The sequence below is a fragment of the Vipera berus genome, assembly GCF_964194415.1.
Source record: "Vipera berus genome assembly, chromosome: 4".
NCBI classification, from domain to species: Eukaryota; Metazoa; Chordata; class Lepidosauria; order Squamata; family Viperidae; genus Vipera; species Vipera berus.
The window spans coordinates 13,289,445-13,305,748 of NC_138206.1; the positions used below are offsets into that span (position 1 = coordinate 13,289,445).

The 16,304-nt window shown below is 40.7% G+C and overlaps 1 protein-coding gene across 2 annotated transcripts; it reads left to right on the top strand.

Annotated features, from left to right (window-relative positions):
* Positions 1-597: 597 nt before the first annotated feature.
* On the top strand, positions 598-14,270 carry LOC308667955 (uncharacterized protein C11orf97 homolog). 2 transcript variants are annotated; one of them, XM_081327593.1, is made up of 5 exons: positions 598-1,296; positions 2,879-3,092; positions 6,062-6,166; positions 7,973-8,095; positions 10,093-14,270. In XM_081327593.1, exons 2-5 carry the CDS (start codon positions 2,915-2,917, stop codon positions 10,095-10,097), a joined length of 411 nt encoding a protein of 136 aa, XP_081183719.1. In that variant the 5' UTR covers positions 598-1,296; positions 2,879-2,914; the 3' UTR covers positions 10,098-14,270. The 2 variants fall into 2 exon arrangements, with proteins under 2 accessions (XP_081183719.1, XP_081183718.1); XM_081327592.1 differs by lacking the exon at positions 598-1,296 and having other exon boundaries at positions 2,577-3,092.
* The last annotated feature ends 2,034 nt before the right edge of the window (positions 14,271-16,304 follow it).

A 16,304-nucleotide genomic window follows, 5' to 3' on the forward strand; every position in this document is an offset into this window, starting at 1 on the left:
CTCAGCCTCTTTCGCCCTACAAACACTGACTGGAACCGGCTTTGGAAGGAGGAGAACCACTGCAATACTATGACTCCATTCCTATCCTACACTGGTCCAGAGGGATACCGTGATCAATGTACTGATCTCGACGGAAGGAAGGAAGCTCAGGATACATTTTGCAGGTCCCATCCTGAGGCCTCCAGAGGCCATCTGCAACTATGATCAACGCAGTCTCAATATTATACCCAAATTAACAGATAATCCATTTCTTTCTGGACTTCATAGGTGCAGCACAGTTACCTTCTCTACAACTTTCCCTCAAAGGGGGAAGATGGAAAATTTGAAAATTATCCGGTACGGTATAATTAAGTCCAGTGAGGGTTTCTTGGATGAAAATGAACCACCACCTCAAAAGAGAAGCTGGGACCACCACCCACTCAAGAATGAGTTAATAATTGCCTGAACCCAATCACATGTCACTTTACACAAGTAATATTGATTTCCATGGAAATCTGATCTATTGCGTGCAAAATCCATAGTAATGAGCTCCAATAAACTCGTTTCACAGTTAATCTGATAATTATAATCTGATAATTTCCACCTGTTCATCTTTTTTGTTATTATACTGATGTATTTTCTTTTTCTTTTTTGTTGTTTGTTTTATTTTATTTTACTTCTCATTTTCACGCTTCAATTCCTTATTATCATAAGCTGCCTAGAGTAGCCGCATGGTGAGGTAGGCAGCAAATAAATTTCACAAATAAACAAATACCATCTGCTGTCCCTAGTAGTAAAACATTATTGGATCTTTATCAAGCATCTTTATTAATGTATATTTTTCTGAAATAGATGTAGGTACAGTCACATTCCCAGTATCTATGTTGGAAACAGAATTAAAACACCAACAAAATTGGACTGGTAAGAAAAGAGTTTTATTCTGCAGAAAATAAAAAAGCAGTTTGCAAAGCGCGGTGGATCCTAAACCAGAGACCACACACAATCTGTCCCAGATGCCTAGTCAGAATACATTATCCCTCCCTTTGTTTGATTACATCAATTCAAATTTCTGTTTACTGTTCCCCCTTTAAGGTTTCAATTGCTAAGCTTAAGTGTCTCCTATAGCCAAGCTTCCTGGAATTCAGTGCCTATGTGCAGTTTTGGCTTGACTAATCCCTTATTTGTTAAACAATTGAAACCTTATATTTTTAAACTTCTTTGTTTCTCACGTCTGAAATGTCTGAATAGTATCATTTTTAATAATTTTTGATTATTTTGTAGAGATCTTTTCCTATCTAAGAAGATTCAAGCAAAAAGGTAGGATTGTGTAACACCTCTTCTTTCGATGGCACTTCCTAGCTGATTTTCACTGCACGTTGTCTGGACCAGAAACATAGCTTGCTTTCTAAGTCATTGGCTCATTCTTCCTGGAATACTTTTTCCTTCATTGGCCTGTGACCAAATGCTTTCCCTTCAAGCATAGTTAGCTCCCTAATATTTTCATCCATATTCTGCAGGTGATACTTCCTTTGTCACAGCCTGGCAGAACAAAATGTTTTTGTCTGCACACTATTCTAATATTGCCCAAAATAAACCTCTGGCAGACATGACTTAAGACCTCCAAAGAAATTTCCTGGTGTTGGGAGGAATTCTCCCGTTCAGGCTATTTCAGCCGGGATTTTGGCAAACAACGCAGAGAAGGACAAATAGAACATGATGCCAGCTAATCACGGAGATTAAAGTTGAGTGACAATTCAGCATGAATCCCCGGCTAGCTAGATAGAATGGTCCTCAAACATGAGTTCTTATACCCTTTCATGGTTTCCAAAATTGTCATTTCCGATTCGGTGAGTTTAAAATTTGTCTTTTCTAATTTATCCATCAGTGTCTATTGTTGGGTTAATTTCTTTATCAATTCGGTCTAAAAGAAAGTGTTAATCTTTGCTCCAGGATGGATCTGGTGTGATTATTTTATTGTCATGTACCTTTTAGTGCATGGACCCTATTTTAATCCTGTCAATCCTAATTGCAGTTAGCTGGTTCTGCATTCCTGTGGTTTAGACTTGATACTTTGTAGCCAGTGTGTGTTAAGTGTTTGTTTATTTAGCCTCAGGCTGCCTCTGTCAGACTAGTAAATTTGTACTGAGTTCTTCCTGTATTTGCCAAGGTAATTTTCTCTTTGGGGTGATTGGGTGCGTGTCCTGCTCTCATCACTGGGTACCCAAACCAGCTTTGCTTGATGAAGAGATCTTGGCGATTGATCATGCAACTTGGCAGTTAGCTCCTCCAACCAGTAGCTTGAAAACCACCTGCAGGCCCCAAAGACGACCCTGTTCCAAAGTGGCCACCATTCAGGACACTAAATTGGCCTTCACCACCTAGATCAGGGGTCTTCAAACTCGGCCCTTTTATGACTTGTGGACTTCAACTGCCAGCATTCCTCAGCCAGGCATGGTGGCTGAGGAATTCTGGGAGTTGAAGTCCACAAGTCATAGAAGGGCCGAGTTTGAAGACCCCTGACCTAGATAATCTTTCAGCCAGCCTGGATTTTGCCCACCCTGGCTTGCTAGAAGCTGCTGGGTGGAGGGAGCGGGGGGGGGGAGGAGGTGTTAATCCCAATAATTAGAGGGCGACAGGTTGGGGAAGAAGACTTCGGGTCAGCCACCCGGTGGGCTTCGGGCGTGGCCTGCGTTGCCGAGGCAACCCGGGATCGCCCCCGCTCGAGGCCGCTGGACTCGGCACTCCTCCGAGCCGGGGCGAGGGCGCTTCCCTCTTAGCTCCGCCCAGCTTGGAGCCACGCCTCTCTGCCGGGTGGTGCAGGCAAAAAAAGCACCGGCTCCTTCTTCTTCTTCTCCTCCTCCTCCTCCTCCTCTTCCTCCTCCGCCACTCCCCCCTGCAGCAGCAGCAGCAGCAGCAGCGGCAACCTTGGGCTCCTATGGCAACCAGCCTGCGCGTGCCGCTGGCCTGGGCGCGGCTGGCAGGAGCAAGCAGGAGCAGCAGCCGCCGAGGACGAGACAACAACATGCGAGCGTCGAGCGGGGAACCGCTGGAGCCCAAGGCGGGAGACTCGGGCAGCCGGCTCTACGGCGAGAGCAACGACGAGGGGCAACCCTGTGAGTGGGAGTGGGGGGGGGGCTCGCGCGCGCGCGCCCCGGGTGGAAGGTCCCCTGCAGCCGGAGAGCCTCTCCAACGCCTGGAGGAGCGAGACTCTTCCTCCCGTGCTTGCTTTTATCCACGGAGTGGAGATGATCTCCGGGTTGGGGTTGGGGTTGGGGTTGGGGGGGCTTCAGCCCCAGCAACTGGAAACAAATGGGCCACCCAGGGTGGGTGGGTGGAAACCAAATGGGGGTAAAGGCTTCTCTCTCGGCGGGCTGAGAAAGCCCCTGTTGGGGAGAACCAGTGCTTTTTCTTTTTTTCTTTTTTTTTGTAAAAGAAAAAGGTGCCGGAACTCAGCCATGAGGACCCAGATTGTTGGGGGCAATTAAGCTGACTTTGTAATAATGCCGCTTGGGGTGTGTGTGAAAGCCCTAATAAGCAGGCATATACATAGAACAGGGGTAGGCAACCTCGGCTCTTTTATGACTCGTGGACTTCAACTCCCAGAATTCCTGAGCCAGCTATGCTGGCTCAGGAATTCTGGGAGTTGAAGTCCACGAGTCATAAAAGAGCCGAGGTTGCCGACCCCTGACATAGAATGAAGGCTACTGCTAAGCTTGTAAGCCGCCCTGAGTCTTCGGAGAAGGGCGGGATATAAATGGAATTAAAACAAATAAAATAAATAAATGTCATACAACCCCGCCTTGCCTAGCCTACAAGGTTCCATCCAAAAAAAGGTGCAGGAACTCCGTTCTGGGCATTCTATGACAAAAAAAAAGCCCTGGGGAGAACTGTTGGGAGAACAGTTTGCAGAATGAAGTGAGGGGTGCAGTCTGTGACGGAAGGACCTACGTGCCATCCTGCCGTGGATCAGTGGCCTCCTTGCGCCCAGCCGTGTCTGTGCCAGTGGCTGGAGAATTCCCTCTTGCCTCTTTAAAAGGGGACTGCTGGTGACATCATGGGCATGTCCCTGTCGTTGTCTTGGCAACAGTACAGAAGCAGTTTGCCCATTCACTTATGCTTGGATGTTGTCGTTGTTGTTGTTTTCAATTTCCCAACCGAATCCACCGCCTTCAGATTTCCAAATGTTAAGGAGTTCTCTTGTGCCAAGCTTTTTGAGATCAGCCAAATTATTATTGAGGAATGATACCGTGCCTTATTTTTATAAATAACTCAAGGTGGCGAAGACACACATGCTGCCCGGAGTCACCTTGTGGGTGAGATGGGCAGCATAGTAAAATAAAAATAATTCCTTTCAACTATTTTCCCAATGACGACCCCGTGAAGTGGGTTGATCTGACAAAATTGGACTGGCCAAAGTCACCAGCAGGCTTTCATGCCTAAGAACTCACAGACTCCTGGCTTTTGGCCTGGTGAGATCCTCGTTACCATTGAAGTCAAGTCTGGTTTGTTCTCTCTCTTGTACAGAGATAAAGATCATCCCATACTTGATCTCCTCCAATATGGAAGTTGAAGCCCAGGATCTCAGAACAATGCCCTACTTTGAGGAGTATACAGAATATAGAATAATAGAGCTGGAAGGGACCTTGGAGGTCTTCTATTCCAACCCCCTGCTCAAGCAGGAAACCCTATATACCATTTCAGACAAGTGTAAACCCACAACCTCTGAAGGCAAGGTGTTCCACTGGTTAATTGTTCTTACAGTCAGGAAATTTCTCTGCTGCTTCTCTCCTTGATTAGTTTCCATGCATTGTTTCTTGTCTTGCCTTCTGGTGCTTTGGAAAATAGATTGACCCCCTCTTCTTTGTGGCAGCCCCTCAAATACTGGAACACTGCTATCATGTCACCCCTAGTCCTTTTTTTCTCTAGACTAGCCATGCCCAAATCTTGCAACCGTTCTTCATGTTTTAGTCTCCAGGCCCTTAATCATCTTAGTTCTTCTTTGTACTCTTTCCAGAGTCTCAACATCTTTTTTAAAATGAGGTGCTCAAAACTGGATGCAGTATTCCAAATGTGGTCTTACTAAGGTTTAATAAAGGTTATTCAGTCTGATCAAGGGACGCGGTGGCTCAGTGGGTTAGGACGCTGAGCTTGTCGATCAGAAGGTCGGCAGTTTGGCGGGTCGAATCCCGAGTGCCGCGTAACAGAGTGAGCGCCTGTTACTCGTCCCAGCTTCTGCCAACCTAGCAGTTCGAAAGCACGTAAAAATGCAAGTAGAAAAATAGGGACCACTACGGTGGGAAGGTAACAGCGTTCCGTGCACCTTTGGCGTCTAGTCATGCTGGCCACATGACCACGGAGACGTCCTCGGACAAGCGCTGGCTCTTCGGCTTTGAAACGGAGATGAGCACCGGCCCCTAGAGTCGGAAACGACTAGCACACATGTGCGGGGGAACCTTTACCTTTACCTTCACCTTTATTCAGTCTGATATCCAATTCCATTCTGCTCTGCTCAGCACCCTTCATGATGAGTCTTACTAACTAGGATTATTATTAAGGGATTAATACATAGAATCATAGAAACCGAATAAACCCAGATTGCAGCAATTATTAGTGGATTCTCTGAAGGTCACGGAGAGCTGTTTTTTCCAGAATGCAAGACTGAAGAGTTAATCATTCTTTTCTAATGGACTTGAAATACTTGCCTGTTCATTATTAACAATATATTGGGATATTTCTGCTTCTTTCCCAGCCCCAAAGTCAGTCTCAGAGACCTCTCTTCCATGGATTATTAGGTCTGATAATAATTGCTCTGCCATATGAATAGAAGCTTTGCTTAACTTTTTTTCCATTTCCTGTTCTGAATGCCTAAACTTGGTTTTTATAAATTCCTCCAAGAAGAAATAAAGCATGATTATTATTCAGGTCACTTTTCTTAAATATTATGTCTTATCGCCATAATAAGATGTTTAGAATATTTATAAAATATTAGAATATGGTTTGATTTAATACTCTATTTTGATAAAGCAAGCATACTATTGCGAATTCCTCAGTTCATTCATTCAAATGATCTTTTCTTAAACAGGGAAGAAGTTTGTGTATGTTGAACCACCAAGGAGAGTTAGGGAAGTACTTGAGGAAGAGCTGTATTTTCAGAGAGATGAGTGCAGAATTAGACACCCTTCAGAAGGTAAGCTTTGCAAAACAAGGTAACGGGGAAATTCAAATTCTGAAGTGCTTATAAAGGGAAGATTTCATCCGTATACTAACCTGCCTTAGTGATTTCCAGCAATTTGCAAAAGTATAACATCTACTCCAAACACTGGTACCAATTTTTTTTAAATAGTAACAGCAAAAACAGCCACAAGCAAAACCACAGGTGTTTAGTTTTTTATTATTTATTTGTTTACGGTCACAGACCAAAGTACAAAAATTCAACAAAAGTAAACATGGAAAAAGTAAAATCATAGACAATTGGACACCAGAAGCCTTGGCTGAGGGGAATTACAACATTCTCCTCTAATAGTTACAGCTCTTAAAAAAAATTTAGAGACCTGAGAAGTAATATATGAGGAGCCATCCCTAAACAATATAAGACCAAATTACTAGCATTGGGACCAGAAGGGTTTATTTTAAGGAGAGACAGTAATTTAGTTCTGCCTGTGTTATACATAGGGCAGTATAAAAAGACATGCTCCACAGTTTCAACCTCAGCCCTATCACAGGGGCATAATCGCTCGCTAATCGGGAGTCTCTTAAATCACCCGTCGATTAGTGCTGAGGGCAAGACATTGAAACGGGCTAGAGAGAAGACTCCTATACTTGGGGATAGTTAGAGTATAGAAGTATGAAGCCATCCTCAGTCCATAATTATTAGATTGGCTGAAGATCAGAGGGGAGCAGGTTTTGTTAGCTCTGGCTCTTAAATGTTGCAAGCAGGTGTTTAGTTATCTTTTCAAAGCCCTATGGAATTGATGGTACTGATGGGGCAAGTCTCACTTCTAAGAACAGAAAGTGTTGGGAATATGAGTAAAGTTCAACTTTAATATAGGCCTGCTTCAGGAGATATATAAAATCACACGGAGAGTAAGTTTGCTACTGTATTTGTGTAATCTGTTCTCTTGGAGTTGGAGCTGATCTATGAGGTGATAATTAATCCAAAGGAAGACTTGCTGAATTTAAGACCCATAAAGCACCCCCCTGACCATCATAAATAGTCGTGCAGCCCTCCCCCATCACTGCATGATCACGCAGGGCACTTGCCAACCTGTCACCTTTATGACCAGTTGTGATGTTCTGTGGTTACACAACTGCAGTGTGTGACATATTTTGCTGGTTTCCAGGAAGAAATGCCTCCTATTCAAATGAATGGGTTTGCATTTATAACCACCCCGTTCACTTAATCGCTATCACGTTTGCTTAACAACTGTTGCCAAAAAGGTCATAAAATCACTTCTGGTCATGTGGGAGCCTCAATTTACAACCATAACAATTTATGACTGGATTTCCAGTCCCAACTGCAGTCATAAGTTAAGGACTACCTGTATACTTCCATGGACCACTTCCTGCCCCTGAGCAGATGAAACATTATGGATCCTAAGTGGGGCATTTCAGCTTTTCTTTTTTGCCCACAGTGTTCCAATAAGCTTCAAAGCAATCCTTGTTTATGGGTCCGTAAAGCAAAAAAAGGGGGCTGAAGTAAGATAATAAAATTGTGATGTTCCACTTAGCCAGGGGTAGGCAACCTTGGCTCTTTTATGACTTGTGGACTTCAACTCCCAGAATTCCTGAGCCAGCCATGCTGAGGGGAAAGAGAGAGGTTTCCAAGCTGAGCTATGCTGGCTTAGGAATTCTGGGAGTTGAAGTCCTTGAATCATAAAAGAGCCAAGGTTGCCTACCCCTGCACTTAGCAATTGCTTTTGATTAAATCCCAGGTCTCAATTGTGGTTGCAATATAATACAATTATAATAATGCTCTTCTATGTATTATGGACAGTGGCTCTGGAAAGAATTTGGAGCTTGAAAAGAAATTTTCCTGTGGGAGGCTTCAACCCAGCTTCACAGAATCAAAGCTGCTTCCTTTCTCAACCTTATTACTCCAGGCATGCAGTCATAAGAAGTAAGAATGTAGTATCTCCTTTCTTTCCTGCTCCCAAAAACCAAAAGTGTGCATTTTAAACAACAGAATGACATAGTGATTGCTAACATTCATTACATTCATTGCTCGCTTCCATTTACTGTACATAGAAGAGACCTCACCAGACACTGCATCATATAATAAAAGGTAAAGGTTCCCCCGCACATGCGTGCTAGTCGTTTCCGACTCTAGGGGCCGGTGCTCATCTCCGTTTCAAAGCCAAAGAGCCAGCGCTTGTCCGAGGATGTCTCTGTGGTCATGTAGCCGGCATGACTAGACGCCAAAGGCGCACGGAACGCTGTTACCTTCCCACTGTAGTGGTCCCTATTTTTCTACTTGCATTTTTACATGCTTTCGAAGTGCTAGGTTGGCAGAAGCTGGGACAAATAACAGGTGCTCACTCTGTTATGTGGCACTCGGGATTCGACCCACCAAACTGCCAACCTTCTGATCAACAAGCTCAGCGTCCTAACCCACTGAGCCACCGCGTCCCTCTGGATCATATAATAACTAGCTGCTATTTGAAAGTTTATACAGGAGGAAAAGCAGATTTTCTCCAACTAACAAAAACTGTGCTTAATTGAATAAATGGCCTAGTTATTAATATATGGAATACATTCTATTCTCACGAACCAACGTATTTCAAAATGTACAATGTATTTCAAAATGTAACCTAAATATAAGTTACATTTTGAAATACATTGGTTCACTTCTTGAATTGCTCATACCTTACAAAATTGACTACATATTTCATAGAATAATATAGAATAACAGAGTTGGAAGGACCTTGGAAGTCTTCTAGTCCAACCCACTGCTTAGGCAGGAAATTTCCATTATACGTGTACCATAGTATCATGTACTCCTTTTATATATATTTTACTATTGTTATCTATGTACTCTATGCGATACACTAAATAGAGCAGATTGGATGGATGGATGGATGGATGGATGGATGGATGGATGGATGGATGGATGGAAATCCTGATTGCAAAATCTGTTACCCCATTGATATCCAGGGTTGATGTAGCTGATCCGGCTGACCAAGCCATTCAGTGACCTTCAAGATTGAGCTGAGATATGAACACTACTTTTCCCAATGTCTACTGAGATTCTCAGTCATCCAGGTCATAGTGTCTCAAAAGTGTTTCCTTTGAAAAGGCAACTGGACTTTCTTGTTTTGCTTGAAAAAAGTCCAGTTGCCTTTGAAAGAAAACACCTTTGGGACACCAAGACCTGGACAATTGAGAATCTCCATGGATGTTTAGCTATGCTCTTTTAAATTGTGCAGGAGTACGAAAGGATTTCCAGAACAAAAAATGGCAAACTATAGGATTCAGGTGACCCTGAGGGCACAGATAAACCTCCAAGTGATCTCAGCTGACTGTCAGAAAGAAAGCTAATGACCATATGACTGCAAAGAATATAAATCCTTCCATTCTCCACCATTCAGTCAGAACTGAAGAAGCTTCTTGGCTGAGAAGCAAAACATCTTAAAGTCCAGTTGCCCTTTGAAAGAAAATATCTTTTGAACTACTCTTCCCACTTTTAATGCAACAATTTAACTGACATATCTAGGAATAAAATGAGTTGCTTAGTTCTTCATTGCATCACATTTTAAAATGAGTTTTCAATTTGGGGAATTCCACATTGCACAATCATGTTCAAATTTCTCAGATTTGTGAAGGAAGAAACTTCATTTTTTATATACCAAAAATTCATGTTGTTGGGACCCTAATTACCTATATTTCATTAATACTGTATTCTGTCCTTAATGGAAAAGACTCTGTTTGAGTAGGAATGTCTATGATAACTTAAGTAGAATTCCACCTTCAATTAAGGAAGAATTACTTGATTCATTCCGCTCATGATGAAATCATATTTATTTGTTTAAAACAAGGCCCTGGAGCAATTTTGCGGTTGCAACTGCTCCATAAATGTAATACTTATGAATCTCCCTTTTGATACTTTCTCCTTTCTAGGGTAGTCATTCTGAAAAACTGAATCTCCTTTGATGGAAGTCACAGAAGAAAAGCAAATCTATCGCTGTCACATTTATTTGAACATAGACAACTATATTTTAGTATGTATAAAGTTGCTTATAAAATAAATTTTGAAGCTATGCACCTGCCAACCAGTGTATCTAATAGATGATCATCTATGACTTAGCTCACTATTCAGTAATTCACTACTTCATAACTAAAGGGTCCTATCTCTCCAAATGTCTATGGGATTTGTTTGAGTAATTTTTGAAGATTGCATTTGATATTTGTAAAGTCCACAAAAGTTGATATAGCATGGTAGCAGCTTGAGTAAATAGAAAACAAGTCTGTCCTTAACTTTAAACTCAATTACTCATGGTCCTGTTTCTTTTGCATGATTGTTAGACTGGCACAGTAGCAGCTTGAGTAAATAGAAAACAGGTCTGTCCTTAACATTGAACTCAATTACTCATGGTCCTGTTTCTTTTGTATGATTGTTAGACTGGCCTCCATCAAGGCCAGTTTTGATCTGACAACAAGTGTGCTGCTTTTTCAAACACTCTGTCAGAATAGACATGGAAGGGACCTTGGAGGTCTTCTAGTCCAACCCTCTGTTCAAGCAGGAGACCCAATACCATTTCAGACAGGTGGCTGTCCAATCTTTTCTTAAAAGCCTCCAGTGATGAAGCACCTACAACTTCTGAAGGCAAGCCATTCTACGGGTTAATTGTTCACTGTTGATTGATTAAGCTGTAGCTGATACAGGGGAGATAAAGAAGGAATTGTTTAAGGGTTTTTTCCCCCATCCTTTTTCAAACACAGTTTTCCGGGCTATCATGTTTCCCTGAAAATAAGACCAGGTCTTATATTAATTTTTGCTCCAAAAGACGCATTAGGGCTTATTTTCTGGCTAGGTCTTATTTTTGGAGAAATACGGTACTAAATGTGTCTGTGTGTCTGATGATCTTAACCTGGGCTTATTTTTGGAGTGGGGCTTATATTACAAGTGTCCTGATCTGGTTGGGTCTTATTTTTGGGAAAACACAGTATTTGAGATAAAAGGTTTCTGAGGTAGCAGTAATCAGCAGTACTGGCAGCGCTCGAATTACAATCATTTATTTAGCAACAACACTGGAAAAAGTGACTTACAGCTGGTCCTTCCACTTACGACCACTGCAGATTCCTGTGGTCAAATTTCAGGCATTAGGCAACTGGCATGTCATTATGATGGTTGCAGCATTCCAAGGCATTTGATTGACATTTGCAACTTTCTCAGCTGGCTTTCAGCAAGCAAAATTAACGGGTCAAGGCAGATTCAATTGAACAACTGCAGTGATTCACTTAACAACTGTGGGGGAAAAGTGCATGTCTCACTTAACAACTGCCTTGCTTAGCAATGGAAATTCTGCTCCCAGTTGTGGCTGTAAGTCGAGGACTGCCTGTAAGGGATTGGAAGTCAGCATCTATTCCTCAAAAATCATGGTCTCCATTGCATTTGCACGCCCATCTCCAAGTCTATCTGCCTGAAATTCTAGACTTGGTTTACCTCTGCCTTATCCGCCATTGCAGCAAAATGAAAATTACCTTTTTCTGTAGATCTCAGTTTTTGGTTCCATGTTAGAGGAATATTTAATTCCACCCCAGTCTGAGAATGGATAGTGGATTTTTTCAGTCATAAATTTCTCCTTGTTGGTGAGAAACTTCAGTAATATTCCAAAAATGTTTCAAGCATATTAAAAGTGTGTGTGTGTGTGTGTGTGTGTGTGTGTGTTGGGGGTTTGCACCATCACCTTTTCTTAGAAATGAAACTTCTTCCAATTCCCCTTTTCCACCATTTCTTCCATCTTTTATGTCTGTAAAGAAAATCTGCTAAGGAGGAAAAAATGTCCCTGATAGCATAAGCCATTTCATTGCTAGGAACGTGGGAGTTCTTGTCCCAGTATGCTGGCAAGGGGAAATGGTGAACATGTGGACACCATTAAGGACCAACGTGAGTACAGCTCCCAACTGACAAGCTAGAGAAGATGAGCTTCCAATTACCATTTTATTGTTATTCTGAGAAACATGTTTTTTCTTTGTATGATGCCCAAGACACACTTCTGTTTTGCAAGGTTCTTTTAGTAGATGTTATTTTTAAAAAAATCCCCAGTTTTTAAATGTTTTATTTTTATTTTGGCTTTCATGTAATTTTATATTTTATATTATTTTAATTTAAAAAGTGAGCAGAAAGTTAATATTCTACAAAGCCACCATCTTCAGACACATATATATTGCTAAAAAAATATTGCTCCCTATATGTACTATATATATATATAGGTCTAAATGTAATCATTTTAACTGTTCTTAATTTTTGTAATTGTTGTATTGTTATTTTAAAAACCTTGTGAACCGCCCTGAGTCCTACGGGAGAAGGGCGGTATATAAGTCTAATAAAGATAAAGATATATATAGTATTCCAATATCTCAGGGGCTGCAACAAACAAGTGGGGGTCAACCTATTCTCCAAAGCACCTGAAGGCAGGGCAAGAAGCAATGGATGGAAACTAATCAAGGAGAAAAGCAACCTAGAACTAAGGAGTAATTGCTAGAACAATTAACCGGGCTTCCTTTAGTTGTGGGTACTCGCAACACTGAAGGTTTTTAAGAAAAGATTGGCCAACCATTTGTCTGAAATGGTATAGAACTTCCTGCTTGACCAGGGGGTTGGACTAGAAGACCTTCAAGGTCCCTTCCATCTTTGGAAGCAATGGGTTCCATTGCATAATAAAAGAATAACATTCTTTTATTATGCAATGGAACCCATTGCTTCCAAAGATTCCTGACTCCTGAAAGAGGACTACTATTTTGATGCACTGTAATTCCTGCATTTCCAGTGTAAGTTGAGAATGTTAGAACCTTCACAGTTCTTGCTTCATCCTAAGAGTCTCTTTATCAATAAAAAAAGACTGTTGGATGTTTTGAAGTAAAATTAATGGCATTGGGAGACTCATTCTCCCAGTAAGAGATCACTCAAGTTTAGCCCTGGATTGGACATGGCTAGAGATCCATATTCTCACAGACTTCTTATCTTCTATCTCAAATCCCAATGATAAAAAAAAGAAGCAAAAGAAAACAGAACTAGAATCTTTATAGTCCTGTCAGCTGTGGAAATAAGAAGAGTTTCAAATTCCATTAGGTTGTTCCTTTTTGTCACACTCCACAGCAGTCTTTTTCGTATTTTTGAGCTCCCTTACACAATGCACACGTGGTTGGCACCTGTATCCCAGGGAATAGCCTTACTGCTCTTTTGACAGATGTTGCAAACAGAGCCTCACAACATCACACACCCCTCTTCCGAAAGCAATCCAGTTTTGTAAGCTAATCTAGTATCGGGGAAATTAGATACACCTTTCAAACCGGTTCCCTTAAGTTTCTTCTTGTTTCAATCCCCACCCCCAGGAATGAAAATATTTCTGGTTGCCCTTATCAATCTAAGACGGTATATCCCAAGTGACAGACTGGGGCTAGCAATAAGATGGGAAAAGATCAAATTTCAGGGGTAGAACAGCTGCCTTGCAGAAGAGGACAAGTTAAATCCCTGCCACACATATAAAAAAGAAAGAAAGAAATGAGTGAATACTAGAGATACAGACAACCTTGTTTACTCCAAGGGTGATGTCCTTCAACTTAAAGAACCCTACAAAAGACATGGAAAAAGATATCATTTTGTATTTACACATTTATGATGGCTGTCCCAATTTAAATAAATTCATTTGGGGGAATGGAACTAATTTGCCTTTTGGGTAAACACAGCAGTAAAATCAACTGTGGTTTAAAAAAATATGTTTCACATTTCTGTTACCCCATAGAAAAGACCAAAATCTCTCTTAAGTCTATCTCTGTTTGAGTTAATTTTGTTCATTTGAATATATCTTATATCTATTACTACTACTTTTATAACTTCAATTCACTTGTATTTCATTTATTCATAATATTTATCTCACATCTGTGTTGTTTTTAACAATCCCAGAGTAGGAATGTGTGTTGTATTTATTGTTATCTTTGTAAATTAAGTTTATAATTTTGTATGTATTTTGATGTGTCTTGAAATATAATAACTTAGAAACTGTTTCGTAGGTGGAGAGACAATTATCCTAAAAGGGCAAGCAGTTATATATATGCGAATAAAAACAAATAGTAAATAATCTGTCCTTTATTTCTTCGTGATTGCTTCACATATGGAAATCTCACCACACATTCTTTGGTCCCCATATTACAACAAAAGAGATTTTGTTTCCATCTTATAGTTTGGTACAGGACTTGCCAACAATTCATGCTTATAAATGGGTTGGAATTGACAACAACAATTGCTAAAAAGTCCAACAAAATGTTCCAGTAAAACTCAAATTCTGTGGCAAATACTGAAATATGTCAAAATACAAACATTTGTTATTTCTTTCATATAATTGTATGCTAAACTGCTTTTTATTATTAGAAATATTGAAGCAGGGTACAATACGTGGATGTAAACAATAGATTGTAAACAAATAATTGTTTTGCTGCCTGAAGTGCTACCAATTATGTGAGGATCTAATACTACCGGTAATGCTAAAAAAACAATAGAATTAAACAGTATTAAAATGGCATATTCAACCTGATCTAAAGATCTTAGAATGCTTTGTGTTTACAAGATATCCCGGGATCTTGTATTAGTGAGATGTGGTCACCAGGGGTCACCAGCTATCTGTGCTAGCTAAGATATATAGGTAGCCTTTGAGTTATGACTGTAATGAATCAATCATAACTCAAAGGCTACCTATATATATCTTAGCTAGCACAGATAGCTGGTCATATGACTGCCCATCATGGCCATAACAAATTTCGGTCATAAATCCATATGACTGACCCAATTTTACAATTTTTTGTGGTGGTAATTAAGTGACCAACACAGATGAAAAATGACTGCCACTGTCCTTAAGTGAAGCAATGATTTGCCTGAAGTAAATGCTGGGTTTCAGCAAAAACGTCATAAAACATAATCACGTGATTACAGAATGCTGCAAACAGCCGTAAATGCAGTCTGGCTGCTAAGTGCTCAAAGTGGACATGTGATGGTGCAGGGGTAGGGTTCACAACTTTGAATCCAGTTCGTAAGTGCCCTCAGGGAGGTTTGGTGTAACTTTGAACAGTTGTTAAACAACCAATTACAGGTAGGTTACAGTCCTTGACTTACCTGAAATTTCTTCTGTAATCTACCTGTAATTCTTCATCAATCTGGTCCCACCTTGAAAGTTCAGGCAGAACTGATAAAAAAAAAACTTAAAGAAATTCAGAAGTGCAAAGTCCATGTATAAATGAAGAAATGACCAGACTTGGAGAGAAGACTTTGTGGGAAACAAAGTTTTATTTGGATGCAATGTTTTACTCAGATGCGTTCCACTGAGAAAGGCTTCCCTTTGTCATGCCAAAGGGAGAGGAGGCAAACATCACAACACCACAGCAATATAGCATTTACTTCTCTCTATATTTTATACTGCAAACTTATGTCTATAAATCTTCTTTCTTCTTTATACTGCAAACTTATGCTGCTAACCAGACATTCTGGTGAGAAAGAAGTTCTCTGAAGATGGGATCTAGCATGACTCCAAAAAGCTCAGAAGACTAAACCTCTGATCCCAGTAACTGACCCAGATTGGATCCTGCAACATTATTCTGGGACACGTATATTTGCCTTCATTCCTGCAAATTTATCTCTACATTTTTTTCTTTTTTTCCCCAAAAACTGCAAAGTTTCCCCCCCCAATACTAAGTGCAAAACCTGAGGGCTGTAATCTGGGAACTAGCATTATGATACCACAACAGCGAGGATTTACTTCATCTACTCTTTTTATATCAGCTGCAAATTTATAATCTATAACTTTTCTCTTTTTATGAACTGATCCTCTAGCTGTGATTATATTAAACCTGCCAATCAAAGCTTTGTTCACAATGAGCATAAAGTGAATTAATAAATTTACGAGGATTGTAAACTGTGAATGTCGATATTACTGCAAGACTTTGTCCCCACTAATTACAAACCAATGCTGCAAATTTAGGAGGGTTTGTAAAGATTATCAACTATGAACTGACCATACTACGTCACAGCAAGTCGAATTTATTTTTCCACTCTTGTTTTATGCCAATTACAAACTTACGTTTATAATGTTTCTCTTTTGCTAAACGGAATGATTCTC